Consider the following 27,580-nt stretch of genomic DNA (forward strand, 5'->3'; position numbering starts at 1 on the left):
ATCAGGCCAAATTTACGTGAAAAAATCAGTCCCGTATGATAAATATGGACGCGGTGACATCGATTTATACACATGCGCATTGCGAATTTGGCCGATTTGTACAAGGTGTGTGACATCGGCGCCGGCCGGGTTAAATGGCACATCCACCATATTCTACTGAACTGGCCCCATCAGATCATCACTTTTTCTGCAGTTTACAAAACGATATTAAGGGCCCACATGCCCAACGAAGGTCAAAATGGAGTTTTATGGTATTTTCAAAGCATTAGCTGAACATTCCTTAAACATTGTAGATAATCTATTTACATAATTTTGAATTCAGAATGTAAAAACAACTAGTTAATTTAGTTGTAATTAGATAGGACGCAATTAGTAAATCAAAATGGCGTGAATCCAGTGGCTGCGGGATTGAGTCCCACTGGGCGTCATATTTTTTTTTAAATATTATGTATGTTCAATAAAAATAATATTTAATCTCTGGGGAAAAGGAGTTTGTTCATAAAAAAAAATAAGAAACGTTTTAAAAGCAATATAAATTTATATTTAATTTCACGAAAAATACAATCTCAATTTTTTGTGAGTTCTTAGGATAATAATTACATAGTTTTTATGCATATATTATAAACTAAGTTGTTTTTTTTGTTCTTGGAGGTATTTTTTCCATAAATTAATAATAAATGCATTGTAATGAAAAAACAAATTAAAATAATATTATTCCAATAGACAACATGATTTCAAATAATATTTGTATCAAAAAAAATATTATGATTAAAAAAGTTCAACGCTTATAAATTCTTCTTAATTCTCAACATCTCTATTAATTTATGGTACAACTTCTATAAAAATTAATTAGGTCGTATATTATTATGCTTATTGAATGTAGTTATTATATTCATATAAAAGGTATGTTTGTATGCAGTACCAATAATAAATTTCACACTATTATGGATAACAATAATGAGAAATAAAAAAAATTAAACATATTTAATCAATGTATGTATACACTATACGTTCTAGTTTTATTATACATTACGTATTAATTTGATTATTATAATTCACCCTTATAAACCATAGAAAAGTAAAAAAAACAAGAAACTACCAATGTACAATAATTTTTCTACTTATTATTTTGATCACATATGAACTGTTCAATATGATTGTTCAAAAAAATATTGAAATATTCAGTTCATATCCTGCGAAAAAAAATTATATACAAACACGTCAAAACATAAAAAAAAGGATTCTTGAACAAATGTTAATCCTTCTTTAAAATGAAGAAGTGCTTTCATTAAATACACAATTGAATTCATCACAAAATGTGCAATTCTTTTAAAAATCCAAACTCTAGAATAGTTGAAGTGAAGGTGTTAAGTTTGTTCGTTTCTAATGGATTTCAACAAAACATCCCGCAATATTTCCGTCTTTCTCTTGAGCTCGGCAACCCTGATTCTCAGCAGATTATTCCGGGACTCCAGATCATCGGCGACGTTCACCATCTTTGAGTCTTTTATTTTGCGGTTATAGCGAGACCTTCGGGATGCTTCATTATTCTTGTCCCTGCGTTCCCTGTATTTGTCGCACGGCGAAGACGCGGCGGATTGATCGTCTGCGAAATTAGTTCCGTTGCTGCTAACGCTGTCTCTGTGCTTCGGAGGTCTGCCTCTCCTGACGGGCGTGCTGATAATCTGCAGTATGTCTTTCGACCGAGTGCTGGTTTTTCGTGACTTCTTGTGCACGACGCTCGGAGGTACATAGGATGCGTCGGAATCTTCCGAGCTATCACGGCGTCGTTTACGCGGCGGCGATTTAGGGGTGTCTGGTGGAGTGATAGAGTACGATCCCTCTTCTTCCTTAACGCAGATTTCACTGGTTGTAGGATCAGAAATCGTTGGGTGCTTTAAAATAATAGAAAACAATAAAAAATAATGATTAATTCATCAAACACTTGTTGCTAAAATAATAACTACATACATTTGTGAACAAATCCAATAATGCTTATAAAATTTTACCAAAAACGACGACTTGATGAAGAGATATAAAATTATGAGCCCTATCCATAAGTGGTTTAGCAAAACTATAAATAATATGGCAACATCGCTTTTGGCAAAAGTGCTGTAATTTTTTAAATTTCGATTTCTTAATACCTAATTATAAAAATATCTTTTAATAATAATTGTCACACACCAGCAAAAGATGCAAATGGCACAATCTAACATATTAAATTTGGAAAAGCGGTATTTTCCGATATTAAGTCTTTTTATAATATATAGCCACCATTCTGCATTCAAAATGCATTATTCTGATATTCACTCGTTTTACAGAACATTTAAAAAAAGAAAAATGAACAAACACCTATTCCATCTTCCGTCACATTGACACTGTGACAATTTATACTCTAATATCAGAAAGTGTCATTTTGTAAATGTATTTTTCCGTCTACTTATGGATAATTTTTTATTCAGTTTTTTTCTAAGCTTAGTTAAATCTAAGAATTATTGATAATTAAACAACATTGTACATGGGGTGGGCAAGGTAAACAAGCTGCTTCAGAGAAATTTAAATACACTATAACACCATAATATGCAATTATATCGAAGTGCTTGGATCTACCCGTAGGAATATGATGTGATGGATTGGTTCCGCAAATCATCTTGGGTGCCCTCAAAAATTTAAAAATGTGTTGGATTATCAGGCCACTGTTTGCAATTCATTTCCAAAAATGTATTCAGTGTTGCGTGAAAATAAAAAATATTTACTTTTCTACAGCACCAATCCAACCATACTATTCTAGAAAGTGTTTTAATTGAAAAGGTTTAGTAAGTATCCTATGATTAATTCAAACCAAAGGTGTTTAAGAAAACCTTCCTCCATAGAAATGGAGCCTAAATATATGTAAATGAAGTGGGCCACTAATTTTTATACAATTTCAGTCAGAAAGGCATTCATTGTTTATTAATAATACAGAAAAATAGGCACCAATTTAAAAAATGGTTTCTTCAACATCTTTGGTTCAAGCACTCTGATATTATGTGTCTACTTACATCATTGGCGAACTGCTTGAAATTATACTTTGAATCATTCTCCAATTGCTCGACCGCCATCAGGACATCGGGAGTCGAGACATCACCGACAAAATTGGAATTAGGCAGTGTACCACTTCCAAAGTTGAGGTCCAACTTCAGACCTTTCGCACAGACACCGGGAACATGTGTTGCGGGCTCGGTAGCTTTGGCCATTTCTTTCTGACAGCGCGGACTATTCAATATGATTTTCTCAATCATGATGTCATTGTTCTGTTTAACATTCGATGACAGCGCAAAATTGAAGTTCGCATTCTCATAATCGGCCGGCAAATCAATGTTGCTTGTTTTTGTTGTATCATCATTTACACTATAATTACTCTTATACAGGCTAGCGCTAGGCGTTTTTAAAGTATCTCTTATATCTACAGACAACATTACGTCGTTGTCGCACGATTTCACTCCATAAATATGATAATCATCGTACTCTTGTAAGCATCCTTCAATAGGGGATTTTGATTTACTGCTTTCTTCTGAGTAACATGACAGGTGGTCTATATACTCAATGGTAATATTATTATCTTGCGACTCGAACTGAATGGTTTCTTCGTATACGGGTAAATCTTCAAAGGTGACGGGCGATCCGCTGGCTTCAAAGCCTTGATTGGTGGAATCGAGGCAGTCTGTCACGCTTTCGATTGGAGTTGTGAGTTTGTGGTCTTCGGGATTTGTGATGAGAGTTTGGTATTGCGATTGTGCATTGTAGTCTGTAGGATAGACTTCTGCGGGCGCTTCAAACTCCTCCCAGAAATGCTTTTCGTCCTGTACGATATCCATGTTTTTTTCTTCAGTATTTTCATAGTAAAATCCGTAATCCTTATCTGCAATTCAAAATAAAAAATTAAGTTTTATGATATTGTCTTGTTGCCAAATGTGAGATCTCATTTCGCTTACAAAGCTAATCTATAATTCGTTAATTATCAAGAAATGTGTGCAAACATTTAACGTAAAAACTACAAAATAACGAATATGTCTCATTTATCAGCATATTACACCTTCAAAATGTGTCAGGAGTCGAAAGCACACATGGTTTCAATCATTTTTTCACAATGGGGTAAAGTTAATACTTATAACACAAAAAACTAAGTATCATTCATTGGTCAAAAGTGATGTATATGAGGCTCCGGCTCCGCAGAGTGAACGTCATCGTCTTTTTTAACAAGGAGTGTATGTCAACCAATTATTTCCCCATAAGAAATGGGATTCTAACTTCTCATAAATGGTGTGGTGCTGAATAAAATAGTGCTGGGTCACTGTTTTTTTAAAATTCATCACCCTGAACATCTGCCGGGGCACATTTTGAATATTTCCATGGTTACGTAATTGTAACGACTATCGATAATAAAAACACATTTTTATCACAGTAATTAGTATTACATATAATATACAACGTTTACACGTGCATGGATTTACTGGTGACAGTACGCTTTATCACAGCCTTAACAAGAAAACGTACGTGTAAATATGTATTATTCTGCAATGGGTGAATGAAAAGCATACCGATTAAGGAGTGTGTGATGGCGCCGGTACTGGGCGTTCTGCACCAATCCTCGAGATCCTGGAATCCTTCGCAATCCATATTTGCTGTTGCGGCTTTCGGTTCCTCTGTGGCAACTTGCGGTATATCCTGGTAGTTCTGGAAGTCCTGAAAAAAGAAACAGATCCGTCAGCCACCGCTGCAACCGACGAGCGACCTCTCCTGGTGAGCTCTTGATTGAATGATGCTATTCAAGCATTGTAATGCACTTTTCCATGTCCGATCATCATTGTATGCTTTTGATGTCCCAAGGAAGTCGTCGACGCTGACCGGGCTCTTCTGACTCTCCGAGGTATGTGTCGGGAGTATTGAAGAAACTGCCTGCGTGGATGCGGGGCAGGCTGTCGGGTCAATGTTTGCTTTGACGCAATCCAAGGACATGAAAAAAATACAATGATGATGAGGTCATTTCAATCCTTACCTGAGTTGACAGCATTTCCAGGCCTAAATCGCACTCTGGAAAGATTTGATCCAACAGATTCAAGGAGTCGGTGTGGGGAGAAAGGAGACCGCTCGATGGAAGGTCGAGGTGAGTCAGCGGATCTTGGGACACACAAAGGGAAAAGGGAGACAACGGCTGTTGGAATTGACAGTGAGTAAAGGGAACTGCTGGTGGCAAAGCTTCCGACAGAGATACCGATTTCCGTCTGATTTGAATTGACCTTCGTCGTGTATCCTCGGAAGTCTGTATATTTCCGTATTCCTCCGGCGATAATACTTCGATTGTTTTCCTCGCGCTGTGAAAGCGGTCTGGTTTGGATTGAAGTATGCATCTTGAACGGAACTGTTTAAAACAAATTAACAAGTAAAATAAATGATCACACGTTTTCACATGTTGACCGTTAGTAACATCACAAGATAAATAAAACCTGAAACAATCTGAATAAATTTTGAGAAGCGATAAACGATACGATTCAATTATTTGATGCCTGTAGATGGCTTAAGACCTTCAAATTACAATAATGTAATATTAATAACATCAAATTCCACAAATTTAATTTTTTAGCCTATAGTTATTTCGGTTGAAACCATTATCAAGAGCAAAACTATAAGAAAAATGGTTTATTCTTGTTCATATATATAATTTACAGAAAGAGACAATGCCAACTTTATTATTCATTTGTATTTATCATCATTGTATATTTGTAACTTAATATTAGCAGTATTCTGGAAAACTTATTAAAGCAGGTAATTATTTTTAAAATAATATTTTTAGTGGGCCTATTTCTAAAAACTTATTTTAAAGTCGATTGCATTCATAAGATTTCTAGAATATCAATTTGAATTATTCCGTGTATAGCGTGAATATGTTAATAAGTTTAAAAACATCAATTTTCAAGGCAGCTATTTCTACGTTTGGCGTTCTGTGGTAAATCAGATTATATGTTTTTGGATGTTTTCAAATTTTAGTAAAATGTTTGTAAAATCTCAACAAACTAAAATTTAAAAACATTCCTGATTTACCACAGAAAACCAACCTTAGCTGTCCTAAGAATTGATGTTTTTAGAATTATCAACATATTCACGCCAACACGGAATTATTCAAATTGATATTCTAGAAATCTTATGAATGTAATTGATTTTAAAATAAGTTTTTAGAAATAGGCCCACTAAAAATCTTATTTTAAAAATAATTACCTGCTTTAATAAGTTTTCCAGAATACTGCTAATATTAAGTTACAAATATACAATGATGATAAATACAAATGAATAATAAAGTTGGTATTGTCTCTTTCTGTAAATTATATATATGAACAAGAATAAACCATTTTTCTTATAGTTTTGCTCTAGATAATGGTTTCAACCGAAATAACTATAAACTAAAAAATTAAATTTGAGGAATTCAATATTACTGATATTATACAGATGTAAAATAAGTTTTACTTCTTATTAAGTTTACTTTTGCATTTAAATTGTTTTTTTGAGACCTGAGTTTCACCTTTCGGCATCTTCAGACACTATGCACGCTCACCAATGGCTAACGTACAATGGACGTAGAATATAGTTTACTTACTGATTATATATGTAAGTGACTATGTTCTGTGTCGATTGTATGTTTGCTATCGGTGCGTGTTCACAGTATCCTGACAATGCTGAAAGCCATTTCATACAAGTAAAATTCACTTGTGTGGCGAGACCACTTCGCCATGTTCCCCATTGTTGGAGGGGTGTATCCACAATAACACAGTTTTGAGATAGCAGTTAAAAATGTTAGTTTTATGACTCTGCAGCTACAGTAGTAATTTTTATTATATTGTCAATAACTGTAGTAATACTACAATCTGTAGGCCGTTTGCTTATGCAGGGAATTGTAGGATATTAGAGGTTTGCAAGTCTTGATCATATAGATTAAATTAGAATAAGCATCACACGGACTTTACATCAACCAAAATTATTAAGAGGTTGCTACTGGGATGCAAATGTTTTCGTTGGATGTAACAGAGAAATAATAAAAAAATAGTAATCAATCTATACATTTAATTACTTATCATTCAGTTATTAATAACCTGTGAGCACTTAAACATGCCCAAACAAATTAAATCTATATTGCGATGGGTATTAGAACATACTCGAAATTAATTAAAATCATATTTTGACGTAGTTATTGAATAAATGGTGCACATCGAAAGGATATGTATAATATGAATCAGAGACAAATTACTGTCGCAGACTAAAATTCCACGCAGGGTTTAAATAAAAAATATTTAATTACAATCGTATATTTTAATGAGCTATTTTGGGTGTTGAAAGCAAGAAAAAATATTTTTAACTACTAACTCAAAACTGTGTTATTGTGGATACACCCGTTTGACTAATAGCATCATGTTCATAGCATGGCAATATTTTATTACCAATTTAATTGCTTTGAAGTAAATTGTTTTTCTTATCAAAGCTGCATTAATGCATAAACCGAATTATCTTAGAGAGCGCAGATAAGAATTTAAAAAAAAAACATATTTGATATCACAGACAACAAAGAAAATAAAATGTATGTATTATTCTATTGAATAAACTATTTATGTTATGTCAATAATATACCTTACAGATAAAATAATTAGAATGAAAATATATCCATAATTTAATAAGTATTTAATTATTTCTGGAAACAAGAAAACATAAAAAGGTTAATAATATATTATAATATAAAATATATATTAAGTAAATGAATTGTCCTCCTCCTGGACAATAAATATTGCAATGGCAGATATAAACTAAAATATCTTAATATAGAAATAATTCAACGGATTACCGAGATTAATTCTTTAAAAAAAATTTGCAGCAGGGTCCGATCTTTTGATTGTCGACTGAAATCTTAGATGTAGCACTTATTTTTTAAATTAAGATTATTAAATGGTAAGGTATATTTATTATTAATTGAATTAGAAGGGGGTTTTGACTTACGTTATTTCCGTTGGGGTTCAATGAAATGGCGAGCCTTTTACGCCACCTGCCAAGAGACCAACAAGCGGTTTGTGTTGACTCTCAACCTGAAGCAATATAAAAATAGAAAAAATCAATTAATAGAACAAATCAATGTTGCCAATGAATAAATAGTTGCTTTATTTCTGTGGTGTGAAGCTTGCCGTAGTTTTTTTTTTAACATATTATTATCACTCCTTCCAAAATCATGGATTGGTTGCTAACTATTAGAGCGGCTTATAATGTCGAAGGTCCCAGGTTCGAATTCTGGGTCTAGCGACTCTAGTAAATACACATAATATTTTTTTCAATTTGTGTTTCGAGTCAGAGAACGGACACAACAGATTGAGCAAGTGGCTAACATCCATTTCTCGTAAAAACAAAAAAATCTGTTAATACACACCTCTACCCTGTGGAGGCTCGATTATCAAAGATTAATTTATAATCCATGATCCTACTTGATAAAATAATTAAAAATAATAACTTGATAAGATAAAATATAGCATTCTTTGAGTGTGTGACTATTTAATTGCAGAAATAGCATTTTCAAGGTTGAAACAGAATGATAATTCAATGTGTATAATAATTTATTATAACCTAGGTAGGTACCTCATACTAACAACTTTATATTGATAGGTATTCTAAATTTGAAAGGTATGGGGGGAGCCACTGTCGAAAACTACCCAATCAAGATTTTTTCAAAATGGCGTCCTATGAGTAGTTCCATTTTTGGCTATTCTACAGATAAGTCTGTAACTAGATATTTTAAAATAAGAAGCCAAAAACAAACATTTTCAAAATTTGTCTATTAATTATTATTTATTCATTTTACAATTTCGAACAGAGATTAATATCGATGGTATTTTTGCAGAAATTTTAAATTAGGAATCCAAAAACAAACATTACACAATATTTTCTCTATTGTTTATTATATTATCTACCATTTTGAAATTCGAACAGAGATTAACATCGAGACCAGATAGAGCTCGTTGCCAAGCCGATGCCAAAAAAAAGAAAAAAACAGGTGACTCATGTTATCTTTCAGACTTTGCAAGTCTGTGCATGTCGAAACGCTAAAAAATGTTCACGCTAGATTCGCGGCCGGCATTTGGCGAAATCGTCCATATAAGTTGGTAGAGGTAGGTAATTAATTTGTAGCATCAAAAATATTGAAATGATTCAACATCTGTTTATATAACAGCATTGTGTTGGCAATTTGCATAAAAACATATTATTTTAAAAAGAATGACGTCAATGGTACATTAAAAAAATAATAATATTACCATTCTATATGATTATCAGTGGGTAGGTACATGTTAATTATAATCTGACATGACAGGATAAATCTCCCAAGGTTGTTTACAATAATATGCACATCCGGTTGACAAATTATAGTTTATAATATTATTTATTTAAAAATTGTACAAAATGAAATAATTTTCTAATTATTAGCTGTTTCATACTCCATCTAATTTAAGGGGTACCTAGTATAGGTATGTTAGCTTGGCACGTGGGTAAAATGAGAACGTGAAAATCATTCGAAGATTTCTTTGAAATATTTAGCTGCCAAAATGATGTTCGATGTTTGTTTCGTGGAAATGCGAACACCTGTAAAGGGGCGCCAAATATTTCAAATAATAGAAGGCGAGTTGAATTCGGGTCAAAAATTAAACATTGCGCAATAATTTTTTGACTTTATACCGGCTGGGCGTAAACCTACAGAGTGACCGGGAAATTCAAAGGCAAATTCAGGTCCAAAACAATAATAATTATTGTTTTAGAAACTCGAAGAACATCGTGGTAGCAGAGTTGAACGAACTGCTGATTGCGTTTAATATGAAATCAATTACATTTTGGTAGGTAGATTACGTATTCTCGGAAACTACGAACAATTAAATAGACTTAAAATTGACATCTGGAAATGTCAAAAGTTATATGTTCAACTCTATCGTTAATAACATTGGAGATGCAATAAGTAATCATTTTTAATAAAATTAATTACTTAAGTATATGAAGAACTTTTTGTATTACTTACCTACATTTAATTGATAACTGTGTAGAGAAATTATTAACATTATCTGCATTGGCAGCATTGAATGTATTATTATTTTAATTCTAATGGATTTACGTTTTGTACTATTCCATTTGAGTCGTTTTTTGCGACCCAGCTTTCGCCTTTCGGCATCTTCAGGCACTAATGTGCACTCTCCAAATAAAAGGCAAATAGGTACACACTGACAACGAATACAGTTAACTCTAACACATATAACAAATTAATACAAGAAGTAGGTAAAAACTTTATCACCCACCTATTAAGTCAAGGATCACAATAAAAAATTTAACAAACAAATTATTAATATTTGAAGTGTTTATAAAAAACCCCTACCATGTCACTAATACACTCGATAAGCATATATAAATCCTCAAAACCTAAAACGAATCAAATAGAATAGTACAAAACTTAAATCCATTAGAATTTAAATTCAAATTCCATCAAGTTCCTTCGGTCGATAGTATTAATATTATTAAGAAATGCTTTGGTTTATATACGCAGTGTTTTATTTGTCATTTTATGCGATTGTTAATTCTAAATAATGATGTACGTATATAACTAATAATATATGTATATAACTTAATTTTACTGTACTTTTTTTATTATTTCAGAGCAGTTTTAGCTTTACTTCCATAGAATTTAGCTATCTAGTTTATAGAAAAGATGTATAAGATGAAAACAATAGTTTTTCTTCATTCATTTTGATTATGTGACGAGAATCAGATTGGATAACATCCAAAATACATATATCAATTTAGCCAGAAATGTGCTAAAAATCGTTTAAAGTTTGATTAGTTATAAAATTTAATAATAATATGTACCTATGGATCGACAGTAGTAGAGATAGATTACAGTCTGACTCATCAAACATATGATCAATAATAACAGAGATGAGTAATATTTATGTGAATTTCTACGAATTGTTTGTTATAGGTGTGTTGTTTGCCACCCCTTTGGAAATTTCACGAGTCGTAATGTTTGTTTACAATAGTGTAGAACCGGCGCGGGAAATTGATTTTCGCCCACGCTTGGAAGCTTCTGGCGTGCGTCATTCACGAAAACGCAAGTCATCGTCGCATTCATTTTTACCGACATAACTTTTCAGTAGTTATAAGCGGGTTCATAGAATTTTCGTATGTATTGATCTATTTTCCTTTCACGATGTAGTCGTTAGATAATAATATAGGGACAAACCAAGGTTAATGGTGTTTTAATGGTATTGTTTCTTGTCGAACTTTGACATTTTACCTAACTGTATGAACTTTTAATAGCTTTTTCTGTTTTTTCGCTTCACAATATAGCAAGATTACCGTATAATGTTAGTCATGGTGGACAATTTGTGATACAATAAATTGTACGAATACAAAAATACGCGGGAATACATTAGGTATATTATATTTCAGATTAATTTTTTTTTCACTGTGTAAAAAATGTAACATTATCCAAATAGGTACCTAGTGACGTCCATAGGCAAAGTGCCGCATTTAATCCGTCTCCTTAAATATTTATTTTACATTTTTTACATTTACCTACATAAGTACATTTTCGATTATTTATTTATTTAATCTCTAAAATTACATCGACACCGTCTACCGAAAATTAAGAGTATTTCCACGAAACTTACTCTCATACAGTGGGGGTTTTAAGTACGTGGAGGCCTGCGGCGCTGACAGATATTAAGTACAAATATTATTTAAGATCAATTTTTTTTTTAAACAAAGATGTCGATAGGTACTTTATAATGAAGCGACTGTATCGTCTGCTTCGTGAAAGTCATTGTTCTAAAAAGTTGTAATATGTATTTGTATTATATCCTATGCAACTCATAGCCTGCGTACCCCCATGGCCCTCGGGACGTTACTGTAGATACCGTACCTAGTTTTATAAACACGTCATTTACTTAAATGTGATATTTTTCACACTCAATACATTATAGCAAACATACGTTATATTTTCATTAATAGGTATTATGATTTTACAGTATTTTTACAATGTCAGAATAAATTTACTTATTTACGTAATTTAGAATTAATAAATAATGTTATTTAGTTTTAGACAATTATAACTTCTGGGGCACTGTGTAGATAAGTTGGTAGGGGTTAATAAATTATTTACGACAAATGTATTTTATTATAAATTGGTCCATTTTGATAATAATACTATTAATAATTCATCATATAATACAGTGGTAAGGTGGGTACATGTTTAAAATGGATAATTTAGTAAAAAGAAAAAAATACTTACGGTTCGCTGTGCGCAATTCCTTGTAGACTTTAGAAAGTAATATACAGTCACAAAGATTTTTCAATAGCAAAGAACAGATTTATAGGCACAGAAACGATGTATCTTATTATTTTCCTCTATACACATATATTTTTAATACGCTGCGGTATATTTTATAATAATATTACTTATATTTTATTATATTATGCTTTATCAGCCGGGAGAACTCTGACAAGGCGCGTGTGAACGCCAGCAGAAACACGAATTAAATGTTGTGCAATCCAGCATGGCAGAAAATTTATAAAAAACATCAGCTGCCCCCACTCTCGCTAAATTCATTCCGTGCCGGCCAATCAGAGAGGCGATAAATGACGACATTGCGTTCGTAAAATGACGTACGTAGGTCACGAGGTGGTCTAAAAGGAAAACATCCAGTGAACAGGGAAAAGTGAAGGAAATAATATTGCAAACTTCAGGATGGTACGGCATACATTTTCTTATCGCGTGAATTGTAAACAAAATGGCGGTCTACATTCATACAATGTTTTCGGTGTTTTTAAAATACATAAAATCATTATAATACACCTTCGCACAAATTTTGTTGGAATTATTTATAAATTATTTTGTATTTGGATATGCTTGTTTCTTAATTTGTTAAATATGGTAGGTAGGTATATGACATAATTGATTTACTTATTGAATTGCCATCCACATAATAATATGTAAGGTCTCGAAAACCAATTGAGTGGTTTGCATGGATAGTTTTAATTATTATCATTGTAAGATCATTATTACAATATGGAAAGGTGCATGTTGGGATTACATACAAGAAACAAACGAATGATGTGGCAGACAAGAAATAGTAGGTATTAGAGGACGCCATGCTGGTGAAAGGGTGATGGGCTGAACGTGTCACTCGCCGAGTGGACAGTCGCTGGACAAATTATGAAAGTAATTTAGACAGGGCTCTAGCCTGGAGGCCCGGGCTTAGGAGAGGCCCGGCGGTGGTGGGTCGTCGAAAATATACGGAACCCTGGAGTTCCTGCTGTAGAACATTACACTAGTCGTAACCTTAGCGATAGGTTGGGGGGGCCGCCAAACATTGTGGCCTGGGGGGCCGCTTTAGGATGTGGGGGCCATGCCTAAGGTGAACTCAATGGTTGGATCAACGGACGAAATGGAAGGCGCTAGGGAAGATCTTTGACCAGGAGAGGATCGACCACGACTGATGTTGGTGATTTTTTTAAAGACAATAAATTAATTTTTAATATAAGTAGGTAGTTATATTAATTAAAATCGTCTAAATAAAAAAAAAACTTGTGAAGGGTAGTTTTTAAGGCCGACAGAAATTATTGTAAAGAAAGAAAAATTAAATTTTAATCATTTTTTTTTATTCGAAAGATCCAATACATGGCATTATAGTTTGAAAATGACTTCGGGAATATGGCCACCATGGTTGTTCTACGAAGTGCATTCTGGAGGTCCAATTTTTTGACACTTTCTAGCACTATATAATATAATAATTCTTAGTGTTGGCTTCCAAGGAGTCAATAATAAATTGTACCTGGTTGACCAGCGTTTCGTTTACAGCGGCGATATTATGTCCAGTACCTATTCATTCGACGTTTTAGTGTTGGGGCATCATTTAGGAGTTAGAGAGTACAATGTGGTACGAAATTAATTCACGGTTCGATGGATGGCTTGCTCAGGTGGACGATTATCTACCTATATTATGCGTCATAAACATCACGAAGTCGTCCATCAGCTGCGCGAATCAACGACTGATTTTCATTTGTTTGGTAAATTTGAATAATTTGATTGTTCAAGCGTGACTCTTATCCAGTAGCGCACCCGGGGGGGGGGCCAAGGGGCCTTGGCCCACCCCAAAAACATTGAAATTGAAAGCCAATAGATTAGACAAATAAAAACACGGCAAAAAAATGATTTTAAATTCTCCAGCACCCTCTAGAAAAATTTCTTAGATTTTAATTTCTAACACAAAAATTTCGAAACACTAATGTCGGGTTTTTTTAGAAACTCAATCTCTAATGGAAATGTCAAAAAATTATCGGTGTCCATCCGAATTCCGGAGTGGTGTACACCGAGTGCAATAGACAAAAGTGCGATAAACGAGAAATTAGGCTGTGTACCTATAAGTTAAATGCAATAATACTTTTTTTTCCATTTTCAATTAATATTTTGGAACTTCACTATTAAAAAACCCAAAATCGACGATACAAATTCGGCGAAAAGTACGACTACACCCACCACCATGGGCTGACAGGGCTACAGCCTGGGGGCCCGGGCTTAAGAGGGCCCGGCGTGGCGGCTCGTCTAATTGTGAGATAAACACACACCAGAAATTTGTTATATTATAAAAAAAATCGCATGTGGCGCTATACTACTTCAGTACTTCATCAAAATTAACGTAAAAAATATGAAGTATGATGAAAATATGATATACGTAACTACATGATAATAATTCACGTGTATCTTTTTATATTACAATTATTTTTAGTGTTTCTATAAAAATAAAAATGGTTATTCATCCAATATCGAAGGGTCGAATGCTACTTGGCTACCACAAGAGAGGGTCGCGACCAGTGGTTCATAGTATGATAACGATCGATAATATGATATGAGGTCCGACAAATCAAGAATTCAAGGGAATTATTTAACAATATAGTTAAATCCACGGAATACCATTTGGGAACACTACTGTAGAACATCACATTCCCCTTAACCCTGGTGATGGGTAAGGGGGCCCGCCAAACATTCATGATGTGGGGGCCATGCCCACCACAGTCGGTGGTGGTGTAAATTAAAAAAAAAACATTATTTCGGTGGAATTCAGCATAAATATTGTGGCTCTAGACCAGTGGTTCTTAACCGGTGCACCGCTGGCTTGTTGCAAGTACACCGCGAAAATAATGATAAAAACAGAAAAATCCGCGAAATAGCGAAAACCGAAAAAGTCCTTCATGAAATTATGAAAGCCGATGAAAGATCTAATGTGATTTCGATGTTGCCGAATAGATCGCACGCGTCTACCGTTGGCCTCACAGGTTTTCGTTTCATAAATGAAAACAAAATAGTGGATCAATATCTATGCTGCAAAGAACTCACCGAGCGTACGACATGACAAGATGTTTTTGATTATATTTCTTCATATTTAGAAAAATCTAAAATATCATGGAGGAATTTGTATGGATGGTGCTCCGTCAATGTTAGGCTCATTAAAATGATTTGTTACCCTCGCAAAGACAAGAAACCCTAACATTATAATATCTACGCACTGTTTTATTTACACAGGGAATCTATAGTTTTATTACCGCAGTGCTAAAACCTGTAATAGACCAATATATCAAATCCAGACCTTTAAAAACAGGCATTTTTAAAAAAAACTTTGCATTTATTTTCTATGGAAGCTAAGTACGAATGTTTGATTTTTCACACTGAAGTGAGGTGGTTAAAGTGGCGCACCCAGGGGGGGGGGGGGGCAAGGGGCCCTGACACCACCCAAACATGAAAATTATCAGAATGATTTTAACCATTGAAATTGAAAACCAATAAACCTTTGGGCTTAAACAAATAAAAACACAGGCAAAAAAATGATTTGTAATTCTCCAGCACCCTTTTTAGAACAATTTCTTAGATTTTAATTTCTAACACAAAAATTTCGAAACACTAATGTCAAGTTTTTTTAGAAACCCAATCCCTAATGGAACTGTCAAAAAAATTCTCGGTGTCCACTCGAATTCCGGAGTGGTGTAGGTCATGGATAGGGAGGGCTGACAGGGCTCTAGCCTGGGGGCCCAGGCTGTGGAGGGCCCGGCGTGTCGGGTTGACCAGATAAGTGAGATAAACACACATCACAAATTAGCTTTAATAGTAAAAAAAGTCGCCTGCGGCGCCGCTATTATACTTCATAGCCATGAACATTTTCAATTACTTATATAATTGTGCAATATATTTTTTGATTATTATGTGTCGATACTCGACAGCTTCATTATTAATGTGGATGTATTGAAAATCGCCAATAATTCACTGTATAACTACCCTTAATTTCAACTAAAACACAATTTGAAAAACGTTAATGTAGTGTTTCACACTGCCTTTAATCTTAGCGGTAGGTAGGGGGCCCGCCAAATATCCTAGCCTGAGGGCCCGTTTCAGGATGTGGAGACCATGGTGTAGGTACACCGAGTGCAATAGACAACGAGAAATTAGGGTGTGAAGAAGAAAAAGAGCCTATGGGACTTATTTACTTTCTCCTCCTTGGGCCCCCCCCAATATTAAATCCTGGGTGCGCCACTGCTCTTATCCATGATTATTTGCCAGATGTAGATAGGTACTGATAGTAAATCTCAAAAAGTGAGCGCAGTATCATAGCTCGGTTTGACAATTATTATTAACCCTTTCGTAAGTTCTATATAAGCAACAAAAAAACATCTTTCACTCTCACAAAGCATAAAACATGAAAATAGATTAGGTTAGGCGGGTGTAATTTTTATTATCTTGGGACTAGGGTAGTGATTCCTAACCAGGGCTCCGTGGAACCCTGGGGTTCCACCAATAATATAAAAAAATCCGCAAAATCTTGTGGAGAACGTACAATTAGAGTCCGTTTTACGGACAGTCATTTGTGTGTTAGCTAGGTAGCGATTCCGCATGAATTTACAAAATGTTTCAAGTGTCCCCAAACAAAAAAGGTTGGGGACCCTTAAAACACTGCAGTAGGGGCTTCCCGCTTAGTCCAAAGATTGTAATTAATCAATGATAATGTTCACTGATAATAAAATCACAGGTGTACTGTTTAGATGGAATTCCATATACCTAAACATATTAAGTATAACTACCTACTTATTCGTATCTCGGTAAATAGGTACACGGATGCCTCTTCATATTGATTATTTTTATGGCCAAGGGGATTTTTATGATAATAATCGCATTATTACTAAGATAAACATAGATTATACCAGCGATGGCGAACTTTATCTTTACTTGTTAAATGTTTCTTTACAAGATAAAAAGAACTTTTTATATACTTACAACGTTTTTAATTTTTCTGTTGAATCATATAAACTTGACTTGACTATATCATATTGACTATGTCATATTGACATTTCATTTTGATTTCCATAGTAACGCACGTATATATTAATAATTTAGTTGCTAGGACCATCCGCTTAGCAACCAATAATGGTGTCAAAATAACTTTTCATACAAAACAGAATTAAATGAAAATGAATTCAATTCTACTTAAAGATGGCTAAAAATATTAAAAAATGCATTGGCATCGTGTTCTGATATATTTTAAAGTTTCAAATGTCTAGCTAGCCGGGAAGTTAGTTAATTAAAACGATTACAGGATTTTTACCGGACAAATAAGAATACGAGCTAAGAAAAACTTTGTAATAAAAAATACATTTGTTACTGGGTTAAGTGCCAGGAGACTAGGGAAGTAGGTACCTACTGAGAAAAATATTAATTACTAATTGAATCTAGTTCAAAATTCTTTGACAGTAACCTAATTCTATACCTTTCCTTATAATTTTTCTTCTGTGCTTTTGTCCCTTTTTATATAAAAATAAACAATTCTCGTCCACAACAAATCGAGATATTTCTTTACCAAAACTACACAAAATGATTGCAATGATTGCAATTTAAAAACTATCCATTGCCTATTAAAAACGAGGTGATTTATTATACCATAATGTACCTAATTATTAAAATATCTCACAAACGCGTTATCAAAACACTGTAATTACGTCATAAAAACAATCATACATATTATTTTATGAATCATTGTTTTTAATATAATTAAAATTATATACATGCGGGAAGTATGTAGCTATGCATTGTATGATAGATAATATCGATCATAAAATGAGTTCGGTTAATTGAATTTAAATGACAACTCGATATAGAATATAATTGGTAGGTTCCTACAGTATAAAGATTTGGGTACGCATACATGACAACCCTGATAGTATAATGTAAACTTTTTATAAAACGATGATAATGATTGACGTCCGATCTTCAGTCAGGAGGTCCTGATGAAGAAGAAGTAATTTTCTATTCACCTGTGTGTCACGATTGTGTGTCACCCAGCGAGTAGCAAAGGCCATCTCGTTATGTTCCTGATTGGTTGATTGTGGGTTTATATCCCAATAATTGAATTATATTTACATGTTGATTTTGTTAAATACCTATTTTATAGGTATTTATTAAATTTGTATGCAAAAAAATGGACCCGGCCCGTTGAGACAGTTGCCAACGACCAATCCTCGCAAAAGTCTGTTTAGATACCTCGAAACTGCTGTGGTCAAAGAGATCCGACTACTACAATCATGACCCCAACAAGGTGGGGCTGACAGGGCTCTGGGGGGCCCGGTGTGGCGGGTCGACCTGATAAGTGTTATCAACACACATCACAATTTTGCCTTAACGCGGAAAAAAGTAGCCTGCGGCGCTATTTTATTTCTAGTCTTAACATTTTTTAAATGTCTAGTTGTGTGATGTAATTTTTGATGACTCCATAATTCAAATGGATTTATTCATAAATACAAGAAAATCACTAAAAATACACCGAATATCCTTAATTTTACCTGAAACAACATTTAGAAAACGATTCTGTAAAGAGTCCCACTGCCTTTAATCCTAGCGATGGGTAGGGGGGCCGTCAAAGATTCTGGCCTGGGGGCGAGCTTCAAGATGTGGGGGCCGGGAGGCATGACTACAATAGAGGGTATAATGTGTACGAACTTTTTAATACAATACCTGCTTGATAGTGATTTGGTTGACTTGATAAATTAATATAAAAGCTGTGATTTTTATAGATTGTACAAGATAACTTTTTTCAGACTTGAAAGAAAACTACTCACGGTTAATAGGTATTTTATATCAGTGTAATCCTGTCAAATAAATCTTGGAATATCACTAATTATCTATAATTTTTCAACTTCACTTTCATAATAGGTAGCTAACTACATAATGATTTTTGGGGGGCATAATCCGTTTTACCTGCCTACCTATAATGTGTGACGTTCTACAAATAGATAATAGGAGTTTTTGTTGTCTTTATTAATATATACATAATAACATCAAAGTGATACCACATTTGTATACATGCTACATAAGCGTGAAGTTCGATAGTTTTGACAGAAAACATGACGCGGTTAGAGCGACGCCGAGGGAGAGAAAACGATGCAGTAGGCTTCACGTAAGAGCAGTCGAAAATAATTACGGTAACAATAAGTAAACTTACCCTGGGATGTAATTCGTGTGCAGTATAGTAAGTTGTTCCACTATAGTAAGAATTTAAAGGGGCGATTTTCTTTGACGCACATGACGCAATCGATTCGTCAGAATATTTAAAAGGGGCCTCGTAACAGTTAAAACTAGTCATAGAGCACTAGTATTATTGTGCGCCATCTTTAATAATGATTATTATTAGTTACATACAGGATTTGATTCCATGAAAGAGGTATAATTATACCAGGTAGAGGTGAATTTAATATTTAAGACGGTCAATAACACCAACATAATATTTGTTATCCGATAGAATTTCCTTTATATGGCTACCCATTGGCCGGTATTATTATATTTTAATTAAATTTTATTGTATATAATCTTTTAGTTTAAACGATTATTTTTGAGCACAAAAAGCTACACAAAACCGTCTTATAAATCTGTACCGAGTCTAGAATATAATATGCTTCATAACTTTGTACTCCGGCTCTAGGATGAAAATGATGTATTTACTTAATTTATTCTAAAAATATTTTTAATTTATCACTACATAAATATTAATACAAGTGAATATCATTTCACATTTGATATAATTTTATGCGAGGTAATCAGGCAGAGGGATATTATCAGTATAAATAGCAAAGAGTGCAAAAAAGTGCAAAGTTATAAAACGTATAGGTACCTACCTACTCTACGTTGATAGTAATTTGAATTTATGGTTTTTCTTGTATGTATCGTGGGCTCTCTGAATCAGTTAGTACCTCTGTACCTAAACATGCCACTGGGTAATTCGATATTCAAAAAAAAAAATACATTTCATTACGGATCTAAAAGTATGCCGAATTATCAGTGTTGCCATAGTATTTTCCGGTATCGCTATATTAATAATTCAGGCTGCCTCTGTTCAGTAGCCAAGTGAAGAGGAAAACTGTTGTGAATATTAAACAGGTTTTGAGAGGCATTAATAATAGTTTACTGTTGTATTGGAGAGCAGTTCCGAGAATCGCCGTGAATATTAATAAATAATGAGTGAAATCGTTGATAAATTAGCTGATTAACAGTACAATTTGGACATTGTTATACCTATACATACAGAGTTTTTTGACAATGTTAATCTTTCCTCTGTATTGTACTCGTATCTACTTTTACACAAAAAAAACACTAATATTATTATGTGTCATCATCACTCAGTGTTGCCATATTTTAAAAGTGGAATTATAGTATAGAGCCTCCAAAATTATAGTATTTGGAGATAAAATATAGTACGCGTTGTCATCTGTTGAAAATGAAAATTTTCCCAATTTTTCATAGTCGGCTCGTTTTTATTAGGAAAAATATTTCGCCGCGGGCCGCAGGTTCCCGATTTTTCGTGGTCGGCTTGTTTTTTTTGGGAAAAATTTCGCCGCGGGCCGCAGATTTCCAAATTTTCGAAGACCACTCGATTGCGAAATGGCAAATGCAGAATTATAGTACTTTTATATAAAATTATAGTACGATTTTCAAAATTATAGTATTTTAGGCGTACTATACCTATTTTATATCGTACATAGTACGCGGACCAAAATTATAGTACAAATACTATAATTATAGTACGGTTGGCAACACTGTCATCACTGCTATCTTCAACAATAATTGGATAATATGGGAATATATACATCGTTATTTTCACTAGGTACCTAACTACATTGGTGGTTGGAATTTATGGTTTTTATTTTATTTTTATCGTGAGGGGGCTCAAAATCAATCGGCGCCTTAGGCATCGTCTCTTGTGGCAGGCTGCGGACAGTGAACTCAGAAATAATGGGAACTAAAATACCTAACAAGTAAGGAGAATCAGCCAACCGATCTCGAGTTAAGGAAGAATACGGGATAAATCTAAACACGTGTCAAGACTACGCCATACGTCGAATACAGACGACTGCTCTCGGTTTATGCATTGTCGCTCATTTAATATTGGTATATTACACACTATTGCACGTGTAAAATGCGTGTTTTATTTTCGTAGGACACTCATATATTCAAAATCCTGCGTCAAAATTTACTGTATTGGTATATAGCCTATCGGAATTATATTTACTATCTGTTCTGTGGTCGTGGAATTTAATCTGTGGCACTGATGGAAATAGAGGATCGTACACAGCGGCGCGTTTATTTGACGCAAATGACGCAACTGATTTGTAAGGAAATTTTAAAGGGGACCTCAGTAAACCTCTGGTAAAACAATACCCAAAGCATACATAAATTTCAGTATTTATTATTTGGAAAATTTAAAAAACATTCACCATTTTTTTATCGTATGGGGCCTCTAAATCCGCCAGTGCATCGGGCCTCTACGTCACTAAGCGTGCCACTAATCGTAAGATGGTAATGGATGATAACAAGTTAATTAATCCAAATCGCCGTATGCTTCTGACCGGTGAGTTACTGGTTCTAACACAGCCACAAAACAGATTAATGTACAACGTATGCTTACTGTATTGGACAGGAAAATGTGATTACTGATTACAGATTACTTCAAATAATACGATCCAACGAGTTTTATTTTTAAAAAAAGATTTTTTTTTTTGCAGTGGCGTCAAAAATAATATTGTATGTAGGTATGATCATAAAATATATTGCGTGGTTTTTAATTTATTATATTTGGAAAAATGAGATAGAACAGTCAGTGACATTACGAATATCACCAAAGATAACAAGAAACAACGATAATAAAATTGAGGGGACTAGTTTTGCAAAGTCACTTACATAGGAATATGTGCAAGCTTTTATTTATAAAAAAGCGGGTGTTATGATAATATAATATCTACCAATGATTGTAATTAATAGGATAGGTATTTGCGCCGATAAACATATTAAATTATTATAAATTTTCATTCTAAAAACATATTTTGCTGTCTAATAAGATATTATCAATATCAGCTGATGTTACTGACTTTGCAACTAATTTCAGAATTTACCCTAATTTTGCTATTAGGTATAATGAGTTTTATTTAATGGTTAATAATATATTAACACAATATGATAATAAGTAGATATTAATAAAACCCAGTGGAGGTAGTTGGCATTGTAACGGACTGATTACTTCGAATATTTGATCCCGAAAGTAGATTAAATCTATTTCATCCCCATCATGGAATGTTTTCGATATAAAGACTTTTTATTGTTTCTCTTTCTTTAAATAAATTGAATAGGTATGTTAAACATTATTTTAGATTAAATCATTTGCGATTTCCTATATAGGTCGCTGAAACAAGTTTCAATATGGCTGACGACAAGACGTGCTGTTAAAAGTCGATAAGTTTTGAAATCATGTTATGAACTATCGAGTAATTATAATTTGAAAGTTTGACATAGGTACCTACCCTCTAAAATCAGGCATAACGCTAATTTCTTTGTGCTTTACGTGGATACATATTTTCATATTTATATAAATATACATAATCCATTAACTCTAAAAACCTAAATTATCGACTTATAAACTTTCGGTAGCAACCCCACGGTGTGTAAAAGGAAGTAAGTAAAGAGATTGTATGAAATTAGTGGTCGCTTTTTGGTGGGTGATTTAGGGCTCCACATCGTCTAATAAGGTTTTCTTCAACATATTATTTGAAATAATTATAATATGTTTATTATTATATTGTTCATCTAATTATATAGATGTAAGTAGGTACTTCGTTTTAACCCTCTTGTACATACGAATATTGTATCTTTACTGATTCGAATAGTTCCGATAAATTTAGTACCTACCTATCTCCAAACGTAATTTAGAACAATACAAATTGATAAGAATGTCCAAAAATACAGATGTAATAATTATTCTGTTTCGTCAGTTTTATAATATTATTATGTCGATGAAGTTAACGGTGCGAGGAAACAGGAAACACATCCACATTGGTCCACGTCATCACAGAAAACCGATTGCCACGCGTAATAAAAATGTTGGCTTCTGCCAACGTGTTTGTACCTATACGACGACGGACCTGCAATTTTCGGATGACGTGGCCTGAGCGATCCAAACAAAAAAAAACGAGGAAAATCTGCTACCCGCCCAATTGTTTTCAAGAATACAATATTATTATACCTAGCTTTGTTCCTTATAGTTTTTTTACATAAACCTACAAGATTATAAAAAAGATCATTCGAATCTATAAGTATAACATTTTGTTGATGATATTATATTTTGTCGCATAAATTATTACCACACTATATTATGGGACCCCCCCTTAGGGTGTAACCTCATATTATGAACGACCCGGTTATTGTTAAATTACCAGCAAATCTACTGCAATATTATACTGGTTTTCTTGATGTAATTATACATTTCTACTTGCTGGGAATTTCCTACTGGGTAGGTAAGTAATAGGTATGTATGTATGAAGATAATTCTATAAGTATTATAACGTAAGGGTAAGTGATATGGTTACATGTAAATTGTACGCAAAACATTTCACCGTGAGCTTTCTTATCGGAAAGAAAATCGGAAAATTATTTTATTAGATTCAATACGAAAATTAATTTAATTTTCATAGCTGATTTTGGCAAAATTCATGAATTCAAGAATGAAAACCTAACCTAACCTAACAAATAATCCAGTATACCTATTGGCTATTTTCAAAATTTGTTTGCTGTTGGCTTCCTGTAAACTGTACACCGACAAGAACCGTGTTTTTATTTAGATATGAATTTAATGTCAGTAATATACTACCCAAAGAGGTGCTTTAGTTTAGTGCTGATACCGCGACTGGCCATTAGATATAAGTAACATGATATTTAAATGTGGTAATTAAATACTAATTAACAGGTCAGCAGTGATTGTGTTGTGATATTTCAAGGTGAAGTGTGATACGGCGAACTGCATACGTACAAGTTTCCGGACACGAAGTGATATGTATATAATATGTATGTGAAAATATATTGAATTCTACAATATTTAATATAATTTTATATCTAAGTGATGATATTCTAGATTCGAGAATCTAGATTAAACAAACACATACGATATAAATTAGTAAGGTTTACTCGGATGGTCATTAACTAAAAATACAGGAAGTCATTAGAGATAACAACTATATCCAAGTATGTATATAAGTAGGTACATTATTTTACAAAAAAACAGTTGTGAAAATAAAGCTAGGTAGGTATATGGAGGACAGCTGATTCTTCTGGCATTGGGCCACGTCGAAATCTCTTTGAATTATTATTTGAAAGTAGGTACCTAACCTAAATATGTCACATGTGCTGCTATCAGTGACGTCCCCAGATAAAATGCCGCCCCTAGGCCACGCCAAAATGCCGCCTCATTTTTTTTATACATTATTTTTATCATCCTTTCATCAGTCCAATATGTAATAAATGTGTTGTATTGTTACATTACTAACAAAATATCAGACTAATTATTCGTAAATCTGCACGTGTCGTTTCTGGTCACCAAGGACGTCGAAGGGCAACGGAAGTAAACTAGATATCGTGAACCTGACAAAACCAGTAAGTTCAATTTTATAATCGAAAGATATTTTCGTTATTACTAAGTTTTGGTAGCTATTTATATATATTCCAGATGAATTTCCTCGATTTGCCGCCCCCAAGCGACGCTCAATTTGCCTACCGCCACGGGACGTCACTGACTGCTATAAGAATGTGACACTATTCTACCTGTGTAAAATATTACAATTTAATAAATAATAATAATTAGGTAGTAATATACTAAAATGCTGTGGCGGTTGTGTTGTAGGAAGTACAGGGACGGATTTAAGTTAAGCTTGAAGGGGCCCCGGGCTAATGCGCCTCCCCCCATTAAACCCAATATATTAAAACGTGTTTTAATTTTTGATTTTACTCCTCTTGCTTATTTGTTTGTGAAATCATTTAATCGAAGTTTAATAGCTATTTTTTTCTAGAATGTTGTAGAGGGGCTTTCAAAATTATGCATTTAAGTTCAATAAATAATCTACCATTTTTATATAAGACATTATTATACATTAGTATATTCAGCATTGAATAATAAAATATTAGAACCTACTACTAAAATAAAACAACGTATTTTTCGGCCATATATTTTTCGTTTTCCGGAGGGCCTGGACTATAGCCCCTTTAGTTATGTGGTAAATCCGCCCCTGAGGAAGTAAGTAGGTACCATCTTATAAATTATGCGTATTTTAACAATAGTATCTAAATATTATCCTAAATAAACTTGGCAACATAACTATTATTTCTATAGTAAGTTTAAACATACAATGGCGCTAATCGCACATGAAAATCTCCTTTCGAGGGGTGGGGGTGGGGTTCCACGTAATGAAAACGACCACTGCTAAAATTGATAAAACGTTCGGCATGCCTACATGCTGCATTTTTTTAAACGAGGTTTCAATTTCAAAACAGATTTTTGTTTTTATAAGATACCTACTTAATTGATGTTAGCCACTTGCTCAACCTATCAAGTTCATACTCTGACTCCTAAACATACATTGAAAAAACAACATGTGCATTTGCCAGACCCAATATATGAACCTGGGTAGGTACCACAATATAGAATATAGGCAGATGCGTAAGCCGCTCGGAAACCAAATTGGATGATAAATCAGGAAGTATGAAAAAATGGTGTTATAAAATAATGTAGATGTGCCGCAGAGGTGGACATGAGATTTTAAACATTTTTTTTAGACCAAACCAAACCTAACCTAACCTACCCCAACCTAATATTACCTCATATAATCATAGTTTATGATAATGGTACATCAAAAAGTATGAAAATTTCAAATTTTCAATTAACGATTATTGGATCGAAAAGCCGGTGCGCCGACAGAAAAAGGAATTTATTATAATTGTCTACATGGAATAAACTGTTTTCGTAAAAACAATATATATAACCTCGTGTCCACCTCTGCGGCACAATTACCTAAAATAATATGTTATGCCTAATAATAAAATAAATAAAAAAAACTTACATTTTTCTGGTTGTTGTCAGGCCTCGCATATAAAATGTAGAATTACAAAGAAAGTAATTTTGTTTAAAAATCCCACTATACTTTTTTGTGACCTTACAACAGTGATAGTGCTTTCCTTTGAGATTTTGAATTGAAATATTTTGATTGTTTGTTTGGGAAACTTGCGATTGGCCAATCATGTTAACTACAACCGATCCCCTTGAGAAAGCCAGTGTGCACGCCTCTGGTGTTATTAATATATTCAGATGAAGAATATTTAACTCACTTATCGATAATATTTCACAATAGTTATTAATTTTAAGTGTTTTAATTATAAGTATTTTATTATTATTAATATAATCAAACACGACTTCTGTGTAACAACTGTTTATCTATTGATAACAGAATTATTATCAGTTATAATTATTTTGAAAGCCTGTTAATGTAATAGGTTAATATGCACTTGTTACTGTACAATAATTATTTTCTTTAAACAAAAAGAAAGTCAGAATATTGTTTACTAACGATATCGTTATATTTTTATCGAACACCCAATATTATATTGTGCGAGTATTATCTCCGTTTTCAGAAAACGTATGAATTCTTTATTCATCTAACAATGAAATCAGCTGTCAATATAGTTGAAAATTCAGGAAATAAATTTATTATCAAACGCACTTTATAACTTGAATGTCTGGGAAAGAATGACGTCTGAAAGTATATGAAAATGTAGTATGAAGTTGCCTCCGAGCAGTGGTATCATTTGAAAATGACCGTCAAAATTGCATCATCCGTTTAGTCAAGACCGGTCACGAGACCCGAATATTGTGAGTAAAAAGAGAAATACAATACTAAATACCACGAGTATAAACGAGACACAGTAACTTACAGTTTCAAGATACACAGTATGTAAAGAAACGAAATTTTTTATTGTATTGAATAAGAGTGTTCTTTTAGTTCCTCGAGTTACCACCAGATGAAAACCGAAAGGAGACAACTACATACCGATTATATTAGCATGAGTGAGAAAAACAATATTAGCGAAACTTTTCAAGAAATATATATTTTTATTTTCATAAGTTTTTCCTGC

The 27,580-nt window shown here is 33.5% G+C and overlaps 1 protein-coding gene across 2 annotated transcripts; it reads right to left on the reverse strand.

Moving 5' to 3' along the window:
- Positions 1-514: 514 nt before the first annotated feature.
- Positions 515-27,196, reverse strand: LOC147073379 (uncharacterized). Of its 2 annotated transcripts, none has more exons than XM_085945466.1 (6): positions 26,512-27,196; positions 8,020-8,105; positions 5,039-5,401; positions 4,581-4,725; positions 3,042-3,901; positions 515-1,895 (listed from the first exon to the last, which is right to left on the reverse strand). In XM_085945466.1, the coding sequence occupies exons 3-6, from the start codon at positions 5,051-5,053 to the stop codon at positions 1,368-1,370; spliced, it is 1,548 nt and encodes a 515-aa protein (XP_085801592.1). In that variant the 5' UTR covers positions 5,054-5,401; positions 8,020-8,105; positions 26,512-27,196; the 3' UTR covers positions 515-1,367. The 2 variants fall into 2 exon arrangements, with proteins under 2 accessions (XP_085801592.1, XP_085801591.1); XM_085945465.1 differs by lacking the exon at positions 26,512-27,196 and adding an exon at positions 12,335-12,587.
- Between the last annotated feature and the right edge of the window lie 384 nt (positions 27,197-27,580).

This window comes from Rhyacophila brunnea, unplaced genomic scaffold, assembly GCF_057557595.1.
Source record: "Rhyacophila brunnea isolate RB1 unplaced genomic scaffold, BYU_Rbru_1.0 scaffold_18, whole genome shotgun sequence".
NCBI classification, from domain to species: domain Eukaryota; kingdom Metazoa; phylum Arthropoda; class Insecta; order Trichoptera; family Rhyacophilidae; genus Rhyacophila; species Rhyacophila brunnea.

Excerpts from the sequence above, each read along its gene's own strand:
- LOC147073379 (XM_085945466.1), bottom strand. Across the intron at positions 3,902-4,580 it reads CATCACACACTCCTTAATCG|ATAAGGATTACGGATTTTAC; the intron begins GTATGCTTTTCA and ends TTTGAATTGCAG. Across the intron at positions 1,896-3,041 it reads TCAAGCAGTTCGCCAATGAT|CACCCAACGATTTCTGATCC; the intron begins GTAAGTAGACAC and ends ATTATTTTAAAG.